The sequence below is a fragment of the Homarus americanus genome, unplaced genomic scaffold (genome assembly GCF_018991925.1).
Source record: "Homarus americanus isolate GMGI-L3 unplaced genomic scaffold, GMGI_Hamer_2.0 scaffold40248, whole genome shotgun sequence".
NCBI lineage: Eukaryota > Metazoa > Arthropoda > Malacostraca > Decapoda > Nephropidae > Homarus > Homarus americanus.
The window spans coordinates 6327974-6355648 of NW_024712526.1; the positions used below are offsets into that span (position 1 = coordinate 6327974).

At 38.3% G+C, this 27675-nt stretch overlaps 1 protein-coding gene and 1 long non-coding RNA gene across 3 annotated transcripts; one reads left to right on the forward strand and one right to left on the reverse strand.

Annotated features, from left to right (window-relative positions):
* Positions 1 to 600: 600 nt before the first annotated feature.
* Positions 601 to 20018, forward strand: LOC121861535. Its single transcript, XR_006088043.1, has 3 exons — positions 601 to 655; positions 7730 to 7828; positions 19604 to 20018. It is a non-coding gene; the product is annotated as an uncharacterized LOC121861535 (long non-coding RNA).
* On the reverse strand, positions 4893 to 25899 carry LOC121861526. Of its 2 annotated transcripts, XM_042359362.1 has the most exons (8): positions 25295 to 25899; positions 20012 to 20166; positions 14140 to 14314; positions 12479 to 12702; positions 10780 to 10891; positions 9553 to 9873; positions 6309 to 6572; positions 4893 to 5447 (listed from the first exon to the last, which is right to left on the reverse strand). In XM_042359362.1, the coding sequence occupies exons 2-8, from the start codon at positions 20158 to 20160 to the stop codon at positions 5304 to 5306; spliced, it is 1389 nt and encodes a 462-aa protein (XP_042215296.1). In that variant the 5' UTR covers positions 20161 to 20166; positions 25295 to 25899; the 3' UTR covers positions 4893 to 5303. The 2 variants fall into 2 exon arrangements, with proteins under 2 accessions (XP_042215296.1, XP_042215304.1); XM_042359370.1 differs by lacking the exons at positions 20012 to 20166; positions 25295 to 25899 and adding an exon at positions 18080 to 18101.
* Positions 25900 to 27675: the final 1776 nt, after the last annotated feature.

Below are 27675 nucleotides of genomic sequence, written 5' to 3' on the forward strand. Positions count from 1 at the left end.
CGTCATGTGGGTCACTGTAGATACTTTTACCTCTTTACTTTAATAACAAACTATTGATTATTATTATTATTATTATTATTATTATTATTATTATTATTATTATTATTGTTTTTATTATTATTATTGTTCTAACACGAAGGAAATCTAAGTTAATTATCCAATTGTAATTTTGATTTGATTTATTCCATTTATATCTTGGGTTATCTGAAGAAGTAAACTATTTCGTAATTTTGGATAAAAGTGAGGATAATGATAAGATGAATTCATTACTAAATAATAAAAGAACTTATTGTGAGCTTAGAAAAGATCCCCTGGAAAATATTAATAACTTATCCAACTCTAAAAGGAAGGAGTTATTGAGAAAGAACCCAGATCTCATCAAACACTTCTCTCAAATCAATCCCACTTTACCTTATATGTATAGATTGATCAAAACACATTAGTTTAATAATCTATTACGCTCTATCATGAGTTCTGTGGGTTCTGTTACGTACAAACTGTCCAAATGGTTGGTTTGGACCGATCGCCCAAGTGGCTAACGAGCCGATCAGTGGTGAAGAGGATAAAAGTAATTACATGTGGCGGTCGACAAAGTTAAGAAGAAAACCCAGAAATTCAAGACGTGGGTTGGGTCAAACGATGAGCAGGACAGGAGGTTGTATGCAAGGGCCAGAAACCAAGCAAAGATAAGGTGTAGAAGGACTGAAAAGGAGTTCCAGAGGCTGGTTGCAAGTGAGGCCAAGTCAAACCCAAAGGCGTTTTACCGCTATGCAAAGTCGAAATTAAAAACGCGAGAAGGAGTATCAGACCTGAGGCTTGATGGTGGTAGTTACGCAGATTCTGACCAGGATAAAGCTGAGGTATTGAACAGCTTCTTTTCCACAGGTGTTCACAAGAGAGGATGCGATTAACCTTCCTGCGTTTGAGGACAGACGGTTCGACACAGCACTGACCCTCATTGTGTTCACAGAAGAAGTTATTAGAAATAAACTGTCAACGCTAAACTTTTATCCTCTTCGCCACTGATCGGCTTGTTAGCCGCTTGGGCGAAAGGTCCATAAGAGTCCCGGCCCTAACATGGTGCATCCTAGAGTGCTAAGAGAGTTGTGCAACTAGCTTGCCGAGCCCCTGAAGATCCTGTTTTACTTTTATCCTCTTCACCACTGATCGGCTCGTTAGCCTCCCGGGCGATCGGTCACGTCTCTGTCACGCACTGTTGGCAAGTACTGGGCATGCACCGGCTCCTGAATGTACCTGAACCTGCTCCAGTGTTGGTCAAGTCTTCTCTTGAAAGAGCTCACACTCGGTGCCGTCACAACACTCTCTGGTAGATTGTTCCAAGAGTTTACAACTCTCACTCCGAAAAAGTTTGCCCTCACAGTTTTCTGGACTTGTGGCTTCTTCAATCGTGAGCTGTGACCCCTTGTGGGGCGAGCGTCCGCCAGCTCCAAGTAAGGACACTCGACTGAGTAGTGCCCCCTGAGACGGTCCGACTAATTACCCAAATGTAGCAAAATGTAGCCGCAATGAAGTCAAATAATGGTCCTACAAGAATAAATCGGGCTGTGAATCACTTTTCGATTATTATTTGGTGTCATAAAGTCACAAAAAATTGGTAAACTTAATTTAATCTGAGTTGTGTTAGGTTAGGTTAGGTACATGCAATTGATCTATTAACTCAAATTAAATTAAGTTTACCAAATTTTTGTGACTTCGTGACACCAAATACCAGTCGAGAAGTGATTAGCAGTCCGATTTATTCATGTAGGACCATTATTTGACTTCATTTGGGTACACTTGGGTAATTAGTCGGACCCCCCTGAGATGCTTATACACCTCAACTAGGTCACCCCTCGTCCGTCTGTAGTATAAGCTAGGCAAGTTCAGGCGCTCCAATCTCTCAGGGTAGCTGAGGTGTCGAAGTGCAGGCACCAGTCTGGTGGCCCTCCTTTGAAAATTTTCAACCAACTGACAGTCCCTAGCATATCTCGGGGACCAGATGGGGTGACAGTACTCCAGATGGGGAAGCACTTCACTCTTGAAGATCGTTAGAGGGACGGACCGTCTAGATATCTGAACGAACTTCTTATAAGACCCAATAATTTATTTGCCTGATTTACCTTCTCGCAATGGCCCGAGAACTTCAGCTCATTGTCAACAAACACACCTAGGTCCTTCTCACATTCAGTTTCAACTAGTGCAGTTTCTTCATCCCATTGGGACATATGATACGCCTCCTTACCGTTGGAACACCCCAGGTGCATCCTTTTACACTTCGTGACATTGAATCTCAGCAGCCATTTCTTCGACCATTCTTGGAGCCCACAGAGGTCCTTCTGCAGCTCTTCACAGTCCGCTTGGTTCTTGATTTCCCGAAATGACTTGGCGTCATCGGCAAACATTTGTATGGAGGAGTGTACAACGTCAAGCATGTCATTTATGAAACAAACAACAGCGGGCCCAATACACTGACCTGTGGTGCCCCACTTGTGACAGGTATGGATGACGATTTCATGCCATTAACCACCACACACTGCTTGCGGTCATGTAGAAAGTCTTCTATCCACTCTAGGACATTTCCCCGAATTCCACACCTTTCCAGTTTGATTTTCAGCCTTTCATGGGGTACACTGTCGAAAGCCTTGGCAAAATCTAGGTAAATAGTGTCGATATTACCACCCCGTTCCAGAATATGGGTCCAAATATTCAATACCTTGAGCAATTGTGTTAAGCAGGAGCGCCCCGGCATAAAACCGTGTTGGTAATCTTTTACAAGGTCGTTTCGTAGTAGATGTTCCATTGCCTGAAAGAACAAAAGGTCCCCAGTGAATGGAAAGTGGCTTATGCGAGTCCTATCTTCAAGAAGGGCGATCGTCACTCCACGAACAACTATAGACCGGTGAGCCTGACCAGCATAATATGTAAAGTACTTGAGAGTATTATCAGAGATGCCGCGATGGAACATCTACATACTACGAAACAACCTTGTGAAGGATTGCCAGCACGGTCTTGTGCCGGGGCACTCCTTTTAACACAATTGCCCTAGGCATTGGATATTTGGACCCATATACTGTATATACGGTATTTTTTTTTCCCCAGAACAAGGATAATTCCATTAGAGTGTTTATTTTGGGTAAAGATTCATTTTTGTCGACCACAGAAACTACTAACTAGGTTTTCCTAGGGAAATCTAAAGGCTGTTATTGTAAGGCGTTTCAGATGTACGGAATAGCTAACATGTTAGCTATTCTGTCACACACAGCCTTGCCAGCTACGGTGTACTCCGAAGACATCAAGAAGCTATTCACAGGGACACGTTAGATTTTGAAGATTATACAGGTTGACAGAATAGTTCAAGAGGTTTATGACTTTCTTAAATAGATAACTGACACTAACTAAACTACAAACATCAGATTCTCTGATGTTTGGGCCTTAAAATAATCTAACTTCTGTAGCAATTGGAAATTCATGGCTATCCCCAGGGACAATATCATGGGATGCCATTCGTACTGGCAAATTCGACACTCACTTAATTAACCAGTGTTACCAGCAATAAAGACAGTTAAAGCTTTCAACATCACTCACAAAGGATCTTGTATGCACTAACTGTAATCAGACATCTCTAAGTTGACTCAAAACAATGGTGTCCTCTCTCATATTCAAATTCACTTTATAGAGAGGTTGGTTTCAGGAAGTCAGAGAAAATGGACAGCACCTAAGCTTGAGAGCCATGAGAAAACAGATGCCTCAGATGGGAGACTCAGTAAAGAAGGCATAGCTACATGTTTTGTGGGCTATTGAGCACAATATGAATCGTCTGATTTTACGTTAACTGACGTGTACGACCATGGTCATTACACTGTCACTAGCTATTGATCGAGCTATTCTGTCTGCGCAGACGCTGCTTTAGAGTTGTGCGCAGGGAACGTTCAGGGGGAATAGCTAACACCTCGATCAGGCATTAGCCTTTCGCTGGGCCCAAGTGACACAAGTAGCTAAAAACCAATCAGCGAATTCTCCCACTGAAAATACACGGATCATGGCCGCTTATGGAGAATATTTTGATTAATATTGAAGAGTTGGAGGCATGTAAGGCAATAAAAAAACTCGTATAATAATAAATATAATTTTATATATGGTAGTTTATGGGATAGGACCTAAAACAAAGTATAAGGCATGAAAGAATTGAAAAGGATTGCACCTAATTGAAACCTGTTTAGGCTCCGCCCTTTTTACGTGGGTGCTGTCCGATTTCATTAGCCGTTGGTGACTTTGGTGTAACAATATTGATAATTACTTAAATATGATTAAAGCTTTAACAACATTACTCGTAAGATACTTTAAATAAGGTGAACAAGTTGATTACAGTTCTGCAAGTGCAAAAATTAAGACTTAAACGAACCCAAAGTTCGTTGTATTATGTGCATAAATATGCGAACACATAGCCGCCAGAGAAGCGTAGAGCAGTGCTGCTCTGCTCGTTTCTTGTGCTTTCCGATTACAACGGGCCCAATTTTTTTTAATCCTAATTAGTGTCGACTTTTTTCCTTTTTCGTCTCTTTCCATAATTTTCTCTATATTTTCTTCAATATTTCTTTCCGTATTGAGTCCAAATAACAGTTCTCCTAATTTTATTGTTTTCTGAAGACTGTTGTACAACAGTTATTTCCAAGACGCGGTACAATGTCGTATTTTTTAATGACAATCCGGGAAAGCTAACGGGTTCGCTATTCCATGCATCTTAAAATGCCTTGCAATAAACGCCTTTATTTTGTTAGTAGTTTCTGTGGTTGACAAAAAACGAATTTTTACTTCAGTTTTTGGTAAAGGTTCGTTTTAGGTCAAACATGGAACTCATATTTCTATGGAAATGGGGACAAAGAACAAAAAAATATTCTTTCACTTTTTACTTTTATCCTCTTCACCACATAATATATATACACAGTACTGTATTCACACAAAAGATTAAGTCTGGAATGTCAGTTAGCATCAAACTTCCGTAGAAATTAACATCTTGCTGCAGGTAGTCACGCAGTGGTTCCCAAACTTTTTCTGATCATTACCCACTTTTCATATATGATCCTTATCCATGGGCCCCCTCTCCCAATCCATATCTCTGGCTGGCTCAGCTGCTGACTGGCTGTTCTAGTGTGGTGGGGCTTGGGATTTTTATGTGTACATAGCCTCAGCTTATGGCCCCCTAAATTTTGCTGGGGGGCCATGGCCCCCAGTTTGGGAATCAGTGATTGGTAGTGAGTGATGGTATTATCCTAATTATCCCAGAAGTCCTTTCAATTTCTACATCAGGGGATTATCTTGTCTGTCTGTCTTGTGTCCTTGAGAAACCTTTGCCACATAACAGGGAACCTTGGTCGAATATTGCTCGCTTCTTCTCGGTTTTCTTGTATTTCATTATTCATCCACTTCAGGAAAGTTTCCCCAAGTGTCTGAAAATATATTAAAGATATTAATATGTCAAAATATTCAAGTAGCTTAACAGGAACATAAATTACAAACTAGAACCAATTAACACATACTGTAATAGTACAGTTGGGAATTTCAAGTTTTTTTGTGGTCTTACTCCTCTGAAGCTTACAAATTTAACCAGTAACAAACTTGTTTATACTCAAGGGTAACATCTAAAGACATGGATGGTAGGAATGAAAATGTGAGAGTATTTGTGCTGTAATGATGAAACTGTTTGCTCCTTTGACATCAAAATACATCTTGCCCCTATTCTTGACAATAATATAGGTCTTGCTGCCTGTCTGACACTAAAATAGACACTGCTACCTGCCTATCCTTGACATCAATATATGGGACAATACCTAACCCTGACATCATATTCTGTAGGATGCACTACTTAGCCACAACATCATTAAAGAGCTCCCTACCCATCCTTGACATTAATACAGTATAGGACACACACTACCTATCTTCTACATTAATACCTGTATAATTACTTCTGTCATTCGAGTTGTTCTCTATCCTTAGCCTCAATGTAGGACCATGCTTGACAATACTATTAGTATCAGGCACATGTCTATTCTTGACATCTTTTTTTATCTATAAATGGTTAATCTATCAACCAATTACTTTTTTTATCCATAGTTTTGCACTACACTATAGTGTACAATTAATATTACTGTATGAAAGGACTTTAATACTATACTAAAGGTACCACATTTAGGAAACAAAAAATGCATTACAGTACTTCACACTTACAATACCACTTTAGGAATGATACATCACATAAATATGAAGATTTACTGTACAATTTATTGAAAATGTATCATTGACCTCCTTACCTTCCAGTTTTGCAAATAATTACTGGTATTAGGGAACTTCAGCCACTTTTGAATATCATCCATTCTTCTATGTGTAGCCTCCACACAGTTTTGTAAATTAAAATCTTGCTGCTTCTTAGATGATACAAAAAAGTATACTGCCTTTTCTCTCAGTGCTCTCATCATTATGTACCATAACGTTTTGAACTTTACCATTCCAATAGTGTCTTCATTTTTATTTAAAAAATATAAGACTCTCCCTTCTATATCAAATTCACTTCGAACCTGTGGAAGGAAAACAAGTTGTGATTCTTTCAACAAAATAAAAAAAATGTTCAGAGAAACAGGTATAGGATGTAAATCATCATGTCTCATCGTTGTATGAGGAAGTGGCCGTTCTATAAAGAGGGTGGCATAAGCATAGCATCAGTTATGTCTTAATGCTCAATTTAGGCTGCAATGTTACATAAAAAATCCATTTAAAGGGTTGATATACACAGTATATGTCTATATTGATAGAGAAGCCTTATATACCATTCACTAATAGATTGCAGCAGCCATATAAGTGACAACTTGCCGGGAGTAAACAAATTTGTTTACCTCGTACTTGCATAATGAAATTCAAACTCTTTACTACACTGTACTGTATTCAGAAATACAGTACCATACAGATATCATACAAAAATATTATACAGTACTCTGTACAGCATGCCCTTCAAATTCACGGGGATTAGGGGGGTACATTTTTATTCGTGTGCAAAGAAATGTATATTTCCTTTATGTGTTTGGCCTAAGGACAATAATTTCTTTTACCTGTACGCCCTGTATTGTATTTTTGTGTGTGTGTAGAACACACACACAAAACTCATACAAATAAATAATAATGGGAAAATCCTCTTACAAATAATCAGAAACAAATGTATTAAAAATGTGAGTCAATCCTCAAGTCAACTCCGTACTTTATTAATAACAAAGCACGGAGTGGACTTGAGGGTAGACTCACATTTTTAATACATTTGTTTGATTATTTGTAAGAGTATTTTCCCATTAATATTTATTTGTACATATGTGTTTTTTGTTTGTGTATCTACACACACACACACACACACACATATATACAATACAGGTAAAAGAAATTACTGTTTTTAAATGAATGGCTCCCTGTCCCAGCCGTGAAAATGCCAGCAACTTTAAAACTACCCGCAGACATTCTTGGGTACATCCAGGGTGTCATCCACGAATAATCGAGCATCGAGGTCTGTGAATAAAAAATCCACAAATTATCAGGGCATGCTGTACAGACATAACCATACATTAGTTTCTAAATACTGTACATAATACAGTACTGGTTTTAGGGGAAAAAATAACCTGGTAAACCAGAAAACAGTTTGTCAACCTAAGTGTATTCATCACAAGCTAATGGTTCTACTGTGTATTTTCAGTGTGCTGTAATTGTGCATTACATCCTGAGCTGCCCAGTGTTTATCCTGACATCTCTCAAATGTCAAAACATTAAGAAACTCACTACCGTACCTGCACAGGTAAGCCATTCCATATACAGTATCCAGAATATGCATTGAGAAATTGTTTTGCCTCATTTTGATCTGTGGACTTAACAGCTTAGACCTGTTGCTGGTACTGCCATAATTTGGACTAAACATTATGCATGGTTCTTAACAATATAATCTTTACCTTGTCTAAACACCCTGTATAAATAGCTAAATTATCTCTTATTACCTAATCATAATTAGTCCCTAACCCAATGCCATTTGGTTCCATTTACTGTATAAGGAACACCCTGTACAGTGTACAATTTATGAGATCCTCAGCTCCCTCATATAGCCTTCATCACTCAAATTTTTCTGCTCAGTTACTTTACTTCATCCTCTTCACCAATGATCGGTCAATTAGCCACTTGGGTGGTAGGTCATTTCTCTGTTATGCACTGTTGGCAAGTATTGGCTCCAAAACATATTTGAACCTGCACCATTAATGGTCAAGTCTGGTGCCATCACAAGACTCTCTGGCAGATTATTCCAGTAGTTCACAACTCTCACTCCAAAACTTTACTCTCACAATTTTCTTAACTTGTGGCTTTTTGAAACTAAGGCTGTGACCTCTAATGGGGTGGGCATCCTCTAGTTCCAGGTATGAATACTTGACTGCGTAATGTTCTCCGAGGTGCTTATAAACTTCTACTAAATCACCCCTTACCCATCTATTGTACACGCTCAACAAAAACTTCTCAAACATATAATGCAATCTATTACAGGTATAATGTATGCAAATGAACTGCACTCATTTCCATTTTTTCTTTGTATCATCATTATTTGTGATTTTTTGCCGAGTGAAAACTGTCCTGAAATACGGTGGTCCCTCGGTTAACGAATGCTTCGATTAACGAATTACCTCCCATAAGGATCTTCAATTCGGTTAACGAATAAAACATCGATTAACGAAATCCTTACAAACATCACGTTCTGTTGTGAGCATCAGCTGATGGGCTAGTCTGCCAATTCAGTTATCTGTTCTATGTTTACATTCGTTTCCAGTGGAGTAAAATATCAAGAAAGTTGTGCTCTTCAATATTTTTGCATTTTTTTATATTAAAATTATTAGTCATTTTAACATTTATTTAACACATTGATAATATATGCAGTACAGGGAACTAGTTTTTTGTGCGCCCATCAGACGCTTGACTCGGCCAACAGGCGTCAGTTGGGCTCTGTTGACAGTGGAGTGAACATCTATTTTGTTGGTGTCTTGAATATTTTGCATTTTTCATTGAAATAATTGGTCATTCTGAAATTTAGTTAACATATTGATAATATATAGCACAGTGCAGTGTTGATTTAAATAAAATAATCTTGAATTACACCGAGTGAACTTAATATTTTATGGGTGAAATGACAGCATCAAGCATGGGTCCCCTGAAAGGTGATTTCTCCTCCATCCCCACTTCCTTCTCTTCTCCCTTCTCCTTCACCCCCACTTCTAATTCCCATCATCATCATCAACCAGGAACCTTCTACATACACACCTCAAAGTAAGTGTACTTTACTGCATTTTTTTTTTTACTTTGGATGTACTTTTTGGTGAGCTGGAACCAATTACCCAATATCCCATTGAAACAATGGATTTGGTTAACGAACGACTCTCTGGAACGAATTGAGTTCGTTAACCGAGGGACCACTGTATTGGAAAAAGCATATTTCTTCCTCTATGAAACTTTAATTAAATATGAAAGTAATCCTTCACTGCTCACCTTATTTTGGTGTTGTTCTAGTTCTTCTGCTGATATTTTTGAATGGGCAGGACAAGAAAATCCCAAAGCATCTAACACATCAAGAGTATGGTGGGGAGGCAGTGCAATAAGGCTCGTCTCCTGTTCCCGATAAACTGAAGTTAACGAGATGATGTTTAGCTGAGGTTTTTCCAAGTGGTTGAGGTTGACGATGTGTTGATTGCTCGGTTGAAGAAGCTCACAAACAGCTGTGCACTTAGAATGGTGCAAGAGGCTATACATAAGATGGCGACGTTGAACATCTATTGATTCTAAGGTGTCCAATACTGTTCTTGCCACCACCTGTGAAAATAATATTAGGAATTATTGGCAAAGTGATCATTAACTAAAATAAATGAGAGACCGTAACTAACATTATAAAGTGGGTTAGGAAATATAATCTGATTTGGTAATATAATCTGAATTTTAACATACTTTTTAAATGTGGTCTTTCAGATTGTATTTACAGTATAGTATATATAATCTGACATGAGCTATATTAAAAATCAATGTGCTGACAGGGGCTTTTTAAGAGACTACTGTAATAACTGAGGTACGTCACATGTGCTGTGTTCCATTGATTCAATAAGCTACATATCAAAATCTCTCCCATCTCTGTACATCATACATAAAATCTATCTCTTAGTTTGGATACAATTATTTCACTAATCCTTTAAGTTTACCAACCTTTTTTTTAATAGAGAAAAAACATAATTAATACAAGCAATCTATGATACTTTTAGGCTAACATATTTATATCCTCTTATTTTCCTTTGTCACTCATTTTTATTAATAACCCAACACCTGTTATTGAAGCCTTCTTACACATCCATCACATTCTCTCAAACCTATAGTCAAACCCTTCATTTTGTTCTAAATAATGCATTCTTTTCAACTGTCTCAACTCATGCCTATTGAATCAACTGATAACCTTTCTTTTTTTGCAAATTTGTATTCTATCTTACTGCCATTCTCATCCTCCACATTTTACCATCTGGAACAAAAAGACAGTTTGAATCACCTGAAGATTAGACACCCCAGCTTATTTTATCTGAAGATAACCATCCTAACGCTAACCTCTCTAGGAAGTGTTAAGGTGGTTAATTTTGAGATGAATTTAGTTGGGGTGCCTAATCTTCAAATGATCCAACATTTTAATCGTACAGTACTACAGTATCTGCAAGTCAACTAATGCTTCAAAACTCTAACCTTAGCAACAGCATATCTCTCCCCTTCATATAGGTCAATGTTGCCTCTTTCTCTAAACAGCAAGTGAACATTCTTGCTTCCAGCAATTAGATAGAACTGACCATCTATGTACCTGAAAAAATATTAATATATATATATAAAAAACTCAATAATTGATTTCATTTATTCATTGTAGCTGCAAGAAACATTGTAACATCAGTTACACTTAATGAAAACTTTCAAGTTTTATCAGACACAAACTACCATAAAGTTTAAGAATACAATACAGTTCTGTACTTTTAAAATATTTTCACATCAGAAACACATTCCTGCTTATGATTTTTTTTCAACAAGATTTTTCCTTGTCTCATTAGTCTAATACCTTTACATGTTGTATAAAGCATTTACTATTTTCATGCCATAGTGAGTTATTGTTCATTTGCAAGTTTTAGTTAATTGTTATAGAAATTCTGGCCATTACAGTTAGCTAAGAGGGGATTGTTACCACATATTCTTAAACAAAATATCTTCCCACATATTCAGGACTCAGTTAACTGGTCACATATAGTTCATTTTATTAGACAGTTCCTCATGACAACACCATCAATTAGTGTTTGGAGTAGAGGAGATGATGATGATGATGATGATGATGATGATGATGTTGCAGGAGGCAACTCAGAAGTTGAGAGAAAGGTGAAAATCAAGTATTTTTACTTCCACACACAAGAATCAACCTTCTTGATCTGCCACTCTTAAACTCTGACTACTGTACTTAAATTATTAACAAGTGGATGGATACACATGAATTACAAGCAATTTTCAATAAAGTGCACTTGCTGGTTCCAGCACCTTGATCATTGATGACATATGGTCATTTCTATAGTCAACTGACTGGCTAATTAATGTTGCTACCTACACAGATGTGGTGAGCCAAATTCACGTAACATAGGCGAGTCCAAAGACGTGAATAAATGATCAGTGAAGTTAGAATTAATGATAGATCAATTAATAAAATAGGTTACTTTTGTAATCATTCATTCTCAGTAATATATGAGTTTGTAGATAACCATAAAAATAAGCAGAACATATGTGAGTATAAAACCGAACACATTTATGTTGACTGAGAGTAAGCTATGTTCAAAAGCTCCAGTGCAAGCTGAGAGTTTCATGTTAAGATTGGCTAAAATAACACTCTAGCTCACACCAGACATGGGGTAATTGTAATCGATTACAATAAATTACAGTTTTGGAAGTACAGTAATCGTAATCAATTACATTCAAAATGTAATCTGAATTATGATTACAGCTCCAGGTGTGGACACTCAACTGAGGAGTGCCCTCTGAGATGTTTATAAACTTCAATTAGGTTCCCCCCTTGCCCAGCTATCGTATAAGATAGGCAGTTGCAGGCGTTCTAATCTCTCTGGTTAACTAAGGTGCTGTAGTGTAGGCACCAGGCTGGTGGCACACCTTTGGACATTTTCAATCAACTGACAGTCCCTAGCATATCTCGGGGACCAGATGGGATGACAGTACTCCAGATGGGGAAATACCTCACTCTCGAAGATCGTTACAAGGGACAGACCGTCTAGATATTTAAACAAACTTCTTGTAAGGCCTACTAGCTATATTGTTAATAATCAATTTATCACTTACATACAGGGGTGTATTGTAAAACAGTCATCATCATAAGATGCTCTCTTGTTATAAATCATCATACCTGCCACTAAAATGGGCTGCTTCTCCATTGAGTTTAGTCATACAAATGACTTTAGAAACAGTGTCTGGGTCCTCTAAAAAATATTGCTTCCACAATTCATTGTTTTCGACTTCTTCGTCATCTTCATCTCCAATACCACCAGTGAATTTCTTATTTGCATAAATAACCACATCAAAGCACGACAAACGACCTTTCATGTCTAAAAGTGTTGCGCCACGAGGAATCTGGAAAAGACAATTATTATAAGTTACACATATTTATTGTACCTACAATAAATATATTAACATTACCCAAACAAGATGCAGGATAAATATAAGTTATATTGTTAATCTTATTCATGTATACTTGTTCAAGTATAGTTTCTACAATCAGCTCTGTTCTACATATCATCACACAAACATTCATTACTAATATATTTTCGTAATGATTTAGATTGCAGGTCAAATGGACCCAAATCCCAGTTGACTCAGATCTAACCTAACCATTAGGATTGAGGAATTAATCTGAACTGTAATGTTGCACTGGGGCCCAGTAGGACTGAAGCCTAATAGAACCCAAGCCCATTTGACCAATGAAAATGTTTCAGGCCCCCTATCTCTAATTACATTAGTAACTTTTGAATAATGCTCTTTAATGCAGTAAATAAAAATAAATAAAATAAATGAAGGAATGAATCCCAAATCCCAATCTACAAATAAATCAGTATTGAGCAACTTCATCCAGCCAGCAAGGCTATGATATGAAACACATTCTCCATAGCCCTGACTTGTATGAAGGATAATCAGTTGGTAAGACACCAGCTTGTAAAGAGAATGCAAAGTTACTTGATCCTAACTTGGTTATAAAATTGGATTTCAGGATCAATCCTTCATTTATAGCTTTATGTCTTGAATCAAGCAATTCTATATATTAAGCCAGCAAAAGAGGAAACAGGAGGTTTATGAATGCTAGTGGTACAGTGGTAACGTGCTTGTCTCTAACCATTGTCTTGGGTTTGATGTGACGGGTGTTATCGTAGCTCACATTGTAAATACAATTAATTCCATCATGAAACACTCAAGCCTACTATAAATTATAGAAGACAAGCTGATCTATAAACACCTGGAAATATTGGTCTCAGTCCAGGGTGGTGTTGACTTCAAAGCCAATCACTTATGAACCACCATGTGCATTGTTTAGCCAAGGTAGCAAAACAACAAAACGATGTAACCTAATTTACAATATGTTACCATGATCTGCAGGACATAACACACCCAGTGCAAGGACTTATAATCATAAAAATCACTTAGCTGTGCACAGGGTCAGAGCATGAGTTGAGTAATTTGTCATAACTCTTCAGCCTTCTCTCTTTTTAGGGTTCATGTGTATACAAAGTGGTTATCCTTTAAGAACCAGGTATGAAGGCAAAGGATAATTATGTTTTTGAATGCATTAAATTTTTAGAGCACTCACAATTTTAGGGCCTCAGGGTCTGAGTCTTTAATCCATATAGTACTGTATACAGTTCCTGATGTTTACTATATACAGTTTATATATATATATAGTGTTACTTAATCCAAAATGTTAAGGTACAAAGTATGAGGCTGAGATACAATCAACAAGACTCATAAATGAGGAGCTGATACAAATTCTATCATTGTAAACGTAAACAGACATCTTACCATTTTGCGAACCTCGGGATTTTTGCTGTAGATCTCATCATCAGGGCCATATCCACTGACTCTGATATCTTGAAGGGTGGCAGTGATCCCTAGAGGTAAAATACCTGCAGGAACATCACCACTCACTATCCTCACCTTTTTATCCTCTTTCATTCTCTTCGAAGTTGTTTGTAATCTATAGATGCAAATGTATAATTTAAGAGTATGATCAATAAATATAGTAATAAAATTGAAAATCTGTAAATTAAAGTGCTTGAATATTATGATGTCCACAGAAATACATATATCCCTCCCTTCCTTATCACAACTGAGTACAGTACAGTATAATTTTTTCTTCCTTGTCAACCTTTTTTTAATTAGAGAGCAGTGTGACTAAAATCAAAAGTAACAGATTTCCTGCATTCACTGTGATCTGTTCTCTAAATGCACACCTCATCAAACCAATGGCTCTGCCATCTTAGACCCTAACCATACACTGGCTTTGCCCTGGACATCTTATTTTCTACAGAAAACTAATTGTCTGGCTTCTGTAAGAACACAGTAAGAATTTTGGGTAGGAACTGCAGCAATTCTGGTGTGATCAGTTACATCTGACCATAACTAAATCTGAGTTATCATTTCATACGGTTTACTTACACTGTTTATTTATCTTACCACGTCTAGGCTAGCCATCTAACCCATGGTTAGTGATGTACAATCTCATTAACATAATACTGTACCTCAGTCCACATTTAGTTATGGGGTGCCATGTAATAAGTGAAACATTCATTTCTATCCTACTCCAAATGTCATGATGACTTTGAATAACATGAGCCACCTAGGATGGTCATAAGGCCATTAAGATGAATTTATACTGAAATCCTCTTTTGTAGGTGAGAATATGCTGGGTGGCTTAGCTACCTTCCCTTCTCCTAAGGGTAGTCAGCAAGACAACTGGCACTGAAAACTGGGATGTTGTTGGTTCCTCTTATTGGAACTGAACATGTAATGGGTTACGTGTGCACTGCTGATATGGCAATGAATTGACTTCCTTCTGCTTTAAATGACTTGACTGCTTCTATGAAGACCCTTTACAAAAGCTCCATTTGGAAGGGAAGGTGAAACTAATCCACTGACCAGTCTCGCATACTATTTCAAGGGATAAATTTGAGTTTTAACTCTAAAGACTTGGGTGATGCATAACATGAACCACCCAGTTTAATCTTGCTTATAAAATGGGACTTCAGAATCAGTTAATTACATTTATTGATAATAATTCAAACATCAGAAAAATCATGTGGCAACTACAGTACATCTTAAGAGCCTCAATACAATTCAAAGAAATCACAAGTAAGATGAAGCTAATTCATTTCATTCACATATACTGTAACAATATTTGTCATACAAGAAAAAATATTGAATCAGTAGTTAAAGATCAGCCAATAATAATAATAATAATAATATCTAGCCTGTACAGTGTACAATCATCAAACAAGTTTACAGTTGGTTTAGAATGTATATAGACTGTGCAGGCACACAATTCAGCATTTATATACCTATATAGACAATACAGAAAGGTATCCCTAGTTTAATGATGGGTATGTGTTCCAGAAAAATCTAACGTTAAGCGAAATTATTGCTAAACGAGGGATAACGAGGAACAGTATCTGTGGAGATGGCATCTTGCCATTGTTACATGTAATGAAACTATAAAAGTTGTGGAATATTCATTACAATACTTTTATGTGGCTTAGAAACAAAGAAAATACAATATAAAACTAAAAAATATGAGAAAGGAAGAGCAAGGGTGTGTACAGTATGTATATTCACTGGTCTGGCTCACTAGTACACAATAATGTGGATACTGTACTACCCTGAAGATCATAATCAGTAAAGTGAATTATTTGGTTGATAAATACTGTATATACCCAAGACCAAACCCACTGGCCCTAAGAATACAAGGAGACCATTACATATGAACTATGCGGCAGTTGACAAAGTTAATGATGAGCAGGACAGAAGGATGTATGCCAGCTTCAGGAACCAAGCATAGTCAGAGTGTAGAAGTGATGAAAAAGTTTTAGAGTCAGATTGCAGGTCAAGTCAAACCCAAAGGCTTTCTACCATTACGCAAAGTTGAATTTAAAGACACACGTGAGTGTATCAGATCTGAGACTTGAAGATGGTAGTTACAAGATCAGGACAAAGCAGAGGCATTTAACAAATCCCTTTCTTTTGTGTTCACAAGAGAGGATACGATCAATTTCCTTGCATTTCAGGAAAGACAGTTTGACATAGCACTGATGCACATTATATTCTCAGAAAAGTGTATTAGGAACCAACTGTCAATGATAAAGATTCACAAGAGAGCGGCCCCTGACAATGTGCATCTTAGAGTGCTAAGAAAGTTGTGCAAGGAGCTTCCTGAGCCCCTTAAAATCCTGTTCTGCAGATGCATGGATGAACAAAAGATCCCCAAGTTACTGGAAAATGGCATTTGAGTCATATATTCAAACAGGGAGATCGCCACTCCACAAATAATTATAGGCCAGTGAGCTTGACCAGCATAGTATGTAAAGTACTAGAGTGCATATTACAAGATGCCGTGATGGAACATCTACTACAAAACAATCTAGTAAAGGATTGCCAACATGGTTTTATGCTGGGATGATCTGGTTGATGCAATTACTTAAGGTGCTGGATGTGTGGCCCTAGATCCTGGAGTGTGGTGGTAATATCAATACTATATATCTCGACTTTGTCAAGGCTTTAGACTGCATACCCCATGAAAGGCTGAAAATTAAGTTGGAAGGGTACGGAATTTAGGGGAGTGTCCTAGTGTGGATTGCAGACTCTTCATAACCACAAGCAGTGTGTGGTGATTATTAGCATGAAATTGTCATGCATACCTGTGTTAAGTAGGGTACTACAGAACAGTGTACTGGGCCTGTTGCTGGTTGTTTTGTTTTATCTACCTAACTGAGGTGTATAAGCATCTCAAGGGGCACTACACAGTCGAGTGTCCTTAATTGGAGTTGGCGTACGCTCGCCCCACAAGGGGTCACAGCTCAAGATTGAAGAAGCCGCAGGTTCAGGAAACTGTGAGGGCAAACTTTTTCGGAGTGAGAGTTGTGAACTCTTGGAATAATCTGCCAGAAAGTGTTGTGACGGCACCGAGTGCGAGTTCTTTCAAGACAAGACTTGACCAACACTGGAGCAGGTTCAGGTACATTCAGGAGCCGGTGCATGCCCAGTACTTGCCAACAGTGCGTAACAGAGACGTGACAGATAGCCCAAGCGGCTAATGAGCCGATCAGTGGTAAAGAGGATAAAAGTAAAGTAAATGATATGCCTGAAGCTATACACTCCTCCATACAAATGTTCATGGATGATTCCAAGTTATTCAGGGAAATTAAGAACCAAACGGACTGTAAAGAGCTACAGAAAGATCTCTGTCACCTTCAGGAGTGGTCAAAGGAATGGATGTTAAGATTCAACATCTTAAAATGCAAGAGGATGCACCTAGGTCATACCAACTGTAAAGAGGCATATTACACATCATTAACGGAGACCAAATGTGAAAAGGACCAGGGTGCGTATGTTGATAATGAACTGAAGTTTTCAGACCATTGTGAGAAAAAGGTGAATCAAGCAACTAAGCTAGTGGGTCTTATAAGAAGGTTGTTCAGATATCTAGATGGTCCACTCTTCAAAAGTATGGTGCTTCCCCTTTGAAGTACTGTATGGTATACTGTCACCCCGTCTGGTCCCTGAGATATGCTAGAGACTGTCAGGTGATAGAATACATCCAAAGGAGGGTCATCAGACTAGTGCCTGCACTATGACACTGTCATGGTTTTGGGTTTTCGGGGTGGTGTAAGAGTGGATTATATTATATAAAGATATGTTGTGTTTCTTATTTCTTACAGTAGAATTAGATACCTTCACACTAGTTACTTACAGGAGATTATGGCATATCTACGTAGAAGTTCACTCCACCACTCGACATTCCATGATTTATACTTGATAAATGATGATTTAATGAATTCCATTAATTTCCAACATCCATCTAAGTTATTGGTTATACTTTGTCATAACCAATCAGTCATTACCTTTAGTAATAATAAGATAGGATCACAGATACAGGCAGATAATTGCACTTACATTTATTTGTCAAGCTTCCATACAATGATTTACAATTTGCATGGATATATGATTCACTCATGTTCACGCTGTAAAAAAATTAATCTTCTAAAAGAGGGAATTTTCAACTTGGGGGGACATGTGGTTACTCTACTATGGGTATGACTTAACAGAGCCTTAATTCTTCAAGTGATACATTTACTGCCAGCCTGGATTGCTTTTGTTGCAACCAGGCTTCCGCACAAGACTTATTTCCACGGGCAATAACAACAAAAAACTACTCTTGGGTTACCACACACAGTCTCGCATCACTGACAGTCACTGTAGATGGTTGTCGCAGCCAGGAGAACAGGTAGGCGTGACTTGAATTAACCACTTAGGTGCAATAGGCCAGCCTGGATTGCTTTTGTCGCAACCAGGCTTCCACACATGATATTTCCATGGGGATAACAAACCTAGGTTAACACACTTAGTCTCGTGTCGATCACGGTCACTGTAGACGGGTGTCGTGCAGGAGAACTCTAAGCAGGAATTGATTAACCATTTACAGTAGGTTTGATAGGCCAGCCTGGATTGCTCTTGTTGCAACCAGGCATCCACACGTGATATTTCCACGGGGATAACAACCTAGGTTAAAACCCTTAGTCTCGAGTCGACGACGGTCCACAGGACAGGGTGGCGGTGGAGGACTCTTGTGTGGTGTCCCGTTCCCTTCAGGAGGGAGAGGATGGGGACATCTTGGCTAACCCATGGCCAATGGGATACTGCTTAAAATGAGGTTTTTGGGTGTGAAGCGATGAACAGTACAACACTGTCTCACTGGCCCCCCCTAAAGGCTGGCTAACATACACTAATGGAAAATATATGTCCCAGTTATGCCTCGCCGGGTGCCTTATCTCTAGTAAAACAAACTTTGGAGTTGGTTGCGTGGGTAAGCCTAATGCAACCCATGACAGACACCTCAGTTACCCTGAGGGATTAGAACATCTGGAATTGTCTAGCTTATACTACAGTCAGGTAAGGGGTGATTTAATAGAAGTCTGTGATGGCACTGAGTGTGAGCTCTTTCAAAACCAGACTTGACCAACACTGGAGCAGGTTCAAGTACATTCAGGAGCCAGTGCATGCCCAGTACTTGCCAACAGTGCATAACAGTGATGAGCCAATCAGTGGTGAAGAGGATAAAAGTAAAAGTAAGTGAAGTATAAACGCCTCAGATAACATTACTAATCAGTCGAGTGTCCATATCTGGAGTTGGCAGAAGCTGGCTACACTAGAGAGTTCACAACTCAAAGATGAAGAAGCTACAAGGTCGATAAATTGACATGGCAAACTTTTTCAGAGTGAGGGTTGTGAACACTTGGATCAATCTACCAGAGAGCCTTGTGACAGCACAAAGTGTGAGCTCATTCAAGATGAGAATTGACCAACACTGGCACAGGTACAGATACATCCTGGAACTAGTACAGGTACATGCCCAATACTGGCCAACAGTGCATAACAGATGTAACTGTTGTGGCTAACAAGTCAATCCGTGGTGAAAAGGATAAGGTTAAGTAAAGCATTACAGTATAGTACATTGTGCTTGGACTATCTGAGGGTGATAAATCACTTTAACAATAAAACATTCTGTACCAAGCAAAGGTTCCGACAGGTATCAGCTGAAAGGCATTTAACACTTTTATAGAAAAATTTTATCCCATTTTCTACAGGTAAAAATTGAAGTTTAGTAAAGTCATTGAGCACTTACATTTTGGCAGCCTGTTCACTTCTCTCAGCATCACAAATCAAAGTATTCAATGATGATAAGAAACTTTCTGGTAAGCATCTACTGAATTTTTTTTCATATAAATCAAGAAGTATCATCTTCAGATTCTCTACAGAAAGTGGCTGGTCCATTCTTGTCTGAAATTATATAAAACTTATTAGTTCCCTGAACCTTTAATTGCCAGGTATTAAATTTTTTCTTCTGCACAAACTACTGAAAATTACAACATTAACTTCAACTCAAGGCAAAGTCCCACACACCTGCTGGGAGACAGAAGAGAAATTCATAATACACTGTACTGTATTGTATTGTACTGTAATTGAAATATAAGTTGGAGCATGGCTTGAGGCCAATACTGTATGTGAAATTGGTAGTACAGTATTACACATACTGTATACTGTACTGTACTAATGAAAGTGAAATTATAAGATTACACATGAAGGCAAGCAAAAAATACTGTACAGTACATTAAAATTACTGTAGATGCCTTCATTGTTATGGTCTTAAGGGTACGGTGATGGAGAATTACAAGGTTTAGGAAGTACAGGTATTAAAACTTAAGGGTATATGAATGACAGAAGTAGAACTGTCACTTTTTGTGATCTTTTATTGTAGTACTGTACAGTATAGTCTCGATTTACGCGGATTTGGTTTATGCATTTGGTCATTTACGCGGTACCTTGCCAGACCGACAATTTTTATTTACACGGTTCATTCCATCATTTACGCGGGAAGCGGCGCGGGCAGGGTGCACACAAGATCGCCCAGTCAACAAAACATTACCAAGTTCTTCACCTGCCACAGCCGGCCCAAGTCAGTGATAGTGAAGATATGGACTTTGAGGGGTTTGACAGAGAGGCCCTGCAAGCCTCTGTGGTGGATAGTGATACAATTAATACAAGTAAAACAGGTGAGGGCCAATAATCTACCCTCTGCCTCGGAACCAACCCCCCATCCCCGTGTGCCCAGCCATCTTTTCTACTACCGTAAGTGTTAAAAAACCTAATATTATTGATATTTCTCTTAAATATTAATTGTGTGTGCATACCATCATAAAATTAAGATGTTATTTTTACTACAACGTAAGTATTGTGTTGGAAAAAGTGTAGTTTGGGGGTCGGCCCAGTCTCTATTTCAATTAATCCCATATGCTCTGTTATTTCATTTACGCGTTTCTCATTTTACGCGGACCTCCACGGGTTCAATTGACCACGTAAATGAAGACTATACTGTACATTATTCCATTTTATTCTCAAGTCTTTGACTCTGTAGTGTTTCAAGCAAGAGTGAATTCTTCAGAAAAACTGGTGCTTTTAAGAAACAAAAGGCCAGCTACTATTATTTTTACTGTAGCTAAACCACTTTCTTATTTTCAGCCACATTGTTTCCCAACACATTTCCTGTACAGTACCGTAGACCCTTGCCATTCATGAGTTTGCAATTCGCCATTTCGATGATTCGTGGTAAGCAGGCGATGGCCATGGTGGCTAGCTTGTAAGCCTTTTCCCATAGCACAGCATCTCGTGTTGTACGGTACTCTCAAAACTTTAATTGTTTCTGTATGAAATGGACTCTAAAAGACTGTCTAGTGCCAGTGCTAATGATGCTAGTGGAGTGAAATGAAAAAGGAAGAAATCAGTGATGACCCTGACAAAGAAAGTTTTATTATTAGATAAGTTAAGAGGGGATGAGTGCTGCCACGGCTGGTCAGTTGTTTGGCACGGGTATACAATAGTGCAGTGAGGTAGTATAAGATGCTATTTGTCGTTTTGCCAGTTTGTGCCATTTCTTGGAACCTATCCCTCGTGAGTGCAAGGGTCTACTATACTCTGTTCCAAAAGCCTGATCAAAAGGAGCCCTCATGTCCATTCACCTAAACTTGCATCACCCCAATTTCTGCCAAGTCAACCTACAGTACCAAGAGTTCAAGGCCTACAACACTAAAATAACAGGGTAGGCTTAACCTACTATTAGCATTACAAGTACAGGATAGTACATACTGTACCTGTACATAATTCATCTGCAATGATACACTGTATCCTCATTTTAACAAAACCATACAAGTACAGTATGCATAAATTCCAAACACATTAAATAGAAATGCTATATGAAAACATGTTTTACAAGTAACTCACTGTACTGTAGACACAAAGAGTACACTTTCTAATACAGTACCCTACTGTACATAGGCAAAACCTAGATCCCCTGAGATCTAACACAGTCCCAGAGTGGCTAATCGATTTAAAGTCCTGTAGGCAAAATAATATGGTTGTGCTCTGAAATTCAAGCTACAGGGATACTCTGAACATATGAAAGATTCTATAATAAAAATATTCCTAAATTTATTGTTTCTTTGGGAGAATAAACGGAAGTGTTCACGTCTATGAGATTTTCCTGCTCGTGTAAAAAGCTGAAGTGTAAAGAAAGATGGTCTCATCAGGTAGCAGATGGAAAAACCCTGGGAAATAACAAAATACTCTATAAAAATTGCCGTTTCTCCACTTAATTTGGTTTATTCTTGAAGTAAAAAGTTTTCTTCTACAGGGTATCGATATTTTTCATTAAGTACCGGTAGGTGATTAATGCAAACCCGTCAAGTGATACAGGTTTTACTCTACCCTCACAGAAGAAGAGTTGCTGCAAATACCCCAAATCAAATGTAAGGGTCAGAAAAGTTAAGTAATCTTGCATTCAACGGGCATAAAATCATGAGCGCTGTTGTTGATAATCCGCAAGACTGGGAACTTTCTGAAGTACATTATCAGGTACCGCTACATTATATAATTTATTGTTCATGAAATAAACCACTAGATATTATTGCATTTATTGCCACCAACCGAATCTCAGTTAGGAAGCTAGGTAAGGTTAGGTGTGTTAGGTTGGTTCGGTAAATGTTACTTTTAGTACTATCATCTTCTAATGACTCAAAAATATATATTTCCTATGTATTTAGCTGTTTTTTGAACGAATTTGACCTTCAAAACTGTCACAAATAATTTTTTTTTAGTTATGACCCCCCGAGTGCGAGCTCTTTCAAGACAAGACTTGACCAACACTGGAGCGGGTTCAGGTACATTCAGGAGCCGGTGCATGCCCAGTATTTGCCAACAGTGCGTGACAGAGACGTGACCGATCGCCCGGGCGGCTAGCGAGCCGATCTTTTGGTGAAGAAGATAAATGAAAAGGAAAAGTAATCAGAGATGTGACCGATCGCCCAAGCAGCTAACGAGCCGATCAGTGGCGAAGAGGATAAAAAAAAAAAAAACAATAATGAGGGCCCCCCCCCTGGTAATTGGGGGTTTTGGGTGGGGGAAACTCAAAAACAAGTGATTTGCGCCAGTTTAGAAGCTCAAATTCATTCAAAACACATAGAGAAAACATATTTTTCATCACTAAAATATGCATCCTAACCTAACCGGTAAATGTTATTTTTAGTCCTATAATCTTCTAGCGACTCAAAAATATATTTTTGCCTATGTATTGAATGAATTTGACCTTCAAAACTCGTAGGTGGAGCTGTCCGACACATGCACAACTAGATTTCTGAAGATGACCGGTTCACCCAATAATGGCGATATATCAAGGTTAATTTCCTAACCAAAACTTTCGAGAGCCATATCTTCTTTATTATGCATTTGTGACGGATTTATCATAGGAAAAAATTGTCTCAGAATTTTCTGTAGATTTCACATGCTGCCAGATTTATAGTAAAGAATTATAAGACTAAAGTTAACAAATACCATTACTGTAGTTCTATCAACCTCATACTTTTATATCCTTTCCTCACAAACCTGGCTCGTAAGCCCTGCCCCTCGTCTATATCTACACATAGCTGATTGGTTCCCCTGAACGATTTACCTCCCCACCAGACTGCGCGTGTATAAGCGCATATTTATTGCGACCATTTATGATAAATATTTTAAATTTTCTCACATCCTCTCTGAAGTGCTAATGCCTTGAAATCATTTGCATTTTGATAATTCAGATATTTAACATTATTTTAGATAATAACAGGTCTGCTTACCAATTGTGAACACATTTTGAATTTTCTATGAACTGATCAGCTATTAGTATAGAAGAGGGGTGTGGCTTATGGGCCAGGTTAGTGTGGAAGTGCTATAATTAAGTTATCCTAACCAACCAATCCTACCTAACCTGGCCTAACTTAACCTAAATATCTTATAGACTACACGCTACAAAAGCAACAAATTAAATATCTCGGTTCTAGGTCGTATAGTTAGTTTCGGTGGTAGACCTAAAACAAAACTTCATCCATTGTAATTGTATGCCTGGAATGCCTATGTAACGTACTCATGTTGTATACCTGCACCATTTATACTGAACAGCTGAACTGTATATCTGCACTGTCAATGTACAGTACCTACCGAATCAAAGTGAACTTATATAGCCATTTTCCTGAGCAATAAAACTGCCCGAACAGCTTTTAAGATAAGTGGTGAATTGATATATTAAATAAATACAATAAATACTTTTAGGTTATTGCATGAAACCAAACGTTTCGCCATTAAAATCGCGCACCCAATAGAAAAACCGCAAGAATTAGTTATTCCCATGATTTTGATAAATATCGTCAATATGCATTCCATTGACATGTGTAAACACTCAAAATTATGTGAAATTCGCAAGGTTACAGCAGATATAACTCGTCAAGTATTTAAAAAAAAAAAAAAATAATAATAATAAAACGGTCCGACTTATTACCTAAATGTACCCAAATGTAGCAAAATGTAGCCGCAATGAAGTCAAATAATGGTCCTACATGAATAAATCGGACTGCCAATCACTTCTCGATTATTATTTGGTGTCACAAAGTCACAAAAAATTGGTAAACTTAATTTAATCTGAGTTGTGTTGTGTTAGGTTGTGTTAGGTTAGGTTAGGTACATGCACTTGATCTATTAACTCAGATTAAATTAAGTTTACCAATTTTTTGTGACTTCGTGACACCAAATACCAGTCGAGAAGTGATTGGCAGTCCGATTTATTCATGTAGGACCATCATTTGACTTCATTGCGGCTACATTTGGGTAATTAGTCGGACCGCTTTCCGCTTTCTGGTAGATTGTTCCAAAGGAGAAATCCACTACAAGTTCACAACCCTCACTCCGAAAAAGTTTGCCCTTACAGTTTCCTGGACTTGTGGCTTCTTCAATCTTGAGCTGTGACCCATTTAAATGATTTGAAATAAAAGTTATGGTAAATATCGCAATTGGTAACTATCTATAAACACAAATATAATTTTACCTGTTATACACTGTTGGCAAGTTCTTACTTTTATCCTCTTCGCCTCTGATCGGTCACGTCTCTACACACTGTTGGCAGAAACTGGACATGCACAGATGCACACTGCACAGTACACTGACTCCTGAATGTATCTGAACTGCTCCAGTGTTGGTCTTCAAGGAGCTTACACTCGGTGCTGTCACAACACTTTCTGGCAGGTTGTTCGGAGATTTCAAATTTCTCACTCCGAAAAAGTTTACCCTCACAGTTTTTTTTGACTTTTGGCTTCTTCAACCTTGTGCTGTGACTCCTTGTGTATTGCGAACAATAAATAAAGTATACAATGAACACGCCTTCCTAAAAAAAAAAGCGTAACTTTCCGCTTTTTGGCGTTTTTCACACCAAAATTTGTGATTTTGCCACAAGATGTTCTGTAGTACAAATAGCGCTTCGGCGTATGTGATATTTAATCTTATTCAGTCTAAATAATTAGACTTTGGTTCAGAGCTGTTGTACTGTAGTTCTTAACCGCGACATTTCTACACTGAAGCGGTCTGCGGACTCGGAAGGTTACTGTGTACAGTTGATACGTTTGACTGACACACATCCGCTCATACGTACTGGTACAGGATTCCACCAGGGGCGGATCCATGGGGGAAGGGGGGGGGGACCCCTCCTTTTCATCAGAAAATTTCAATACATTTTCTTGAATGCAGTATTGTACTCAGGTGTTTTTGTATAGTAGAAAGTAATTACTATTAACTTCAGAATATCTCCTAATATTTAGTGCACATGGCTAGGAATGGCCTCAAAATGTCCATAATATTAGTTTGATTAAAAAAATCAGGGGCTTACAACCCCCCCCCCCCCTTTTTATTTCTGGATCCGACCCTGAGTAGGCTGTGTCTGCTACTTCGCAATTGCCTTTGTATTACTTTATTTATTTTTTAGTTATTAATTATGTTACCATGAAATTTCCTATTGCATCCAGACTTCCTTATGGTATTTATCTTGTTTATTAGAAACAATATAAATTAATGTGTTGCTTTTGAACTAATTTTGAAACGTTCCTTTTCTGCTTTATTTGGGAAACCTTTGTCACCTATAATCTATAAGTGTTGTACAGGAACTTTGAACAAATTTGGCAAACTCCATAACACCAATGTTTAATATTGAATTTGTTGATTATTTATGAATTTCACAATATTGTAGCCCCATTTTTTTCTTTATATATCACAAACGTCTACATGAATTATGTTGGTTGACTCAGTGGCAGAGGTCCGTTCATTATGCGTGACGTCTGGGCTGCTATTTTAAGCTCCGGGTAGTAATACGTATAGTATGAATGATAAGGGACGTAAACATCAAATGATGACATATTTCAGTACGTTCATTGCCGGAAAAGAAAACAGTGACCTGTGCGTCACGTACTGGAGGGAGGGAGGATCACGAATGGTAAATATTTATAAGCTGCTGTAGTGGATTTCTCCCCTACAAACGCTGTTTGTCGCTGAGTAGCCGACCCCGCGAATTCCCCAGTGTATGCCTCGTGGTCTGGGTCAACCAGCGCCGTCATACATCACGGGGGTCAACAACTAAGCCACGCCTACCCCCGCTATTTAAGACCTCTCTTCTAGCTTCTGCTGCAGCAAGCTACACCTCCTCCTCCGCTGCTGCCTGGCGGCCCTCGCTCCCGCCGGCGAGCATGGTGACCCACAAGCTGTCCTCCTCTGAGCATCCTCACCAACCAGCTCTCTCTACATCACGCTTGTAACCACGCTGCCACTTCCCAGCACCAAGCTGCATTGTACATCCAATATAACATGTATACAGAGAGCACATTGTGAGTTTCCTTTCTCCATCCCATCCTGAGTGTGAATCCAAACATAACATACCCCACACTGCCAACACTTACTTATACACGAATTGAGTCATATAGAGAGAAAGAACAAAAATAAAATAATTTAATATTTAGGGTTTTCGTCAGAAATGCAATTTTTTTTTAGTAGTTTAGCCGATTTAATTACCAACAGTTTTACTTATTCAAAGTGTACAGGGCTTTGAAGTGGGGGAGAAAATGTGTGGTAAATACTAAAAAAAAAAACACTAAACAAATTTAACCGAAACTCAACTTAACTTAAACCTAATGAGGTAAGGATAGCAAGGGAGGCGAGGACAAACCCCGAAGGATTCTACCAAATGTATCAAACTAAAACACGAGAAAAGATTGGACCAATACGGTCAGATACCGGCGAACTCGCTGATAACGACGGAGAAATGAGCAATAATTTGAATAAATATTTTTCAACAGTTTTCAGCACCGAAAATTTAAACATGATACCCGAGGCACCGACTCTATTCAGAGATAGTGAAGAAAACAAATTAAGCGAGATAGTAGTGAC

Excerpts from the sequence above, each read along its gene's own strand:
- LOC121861526 (XM_042359362.1), bottom strand. The coding sequence starts at position 20,160 with ATGGACCAGCCACTTTCTGTAGAGAATCTGAAGATGATACTTCTTGAT. Across the intron at positions 10,892-12,478 it reads GCAGCCCATTTTAGTGGCAG|GTACATAGATGGTCAGTTCT; the intron begins GTATGATGATTT and ends ATATTTTTTCAG. Across the intron at positions 5,448-6,308 it reads ATTATTTGCAAAACTGGAAG|ACACTTGGGGAAACTTTCCT; the intron begins GTAAGGAGGTCA and ends ATATATTTTCAG.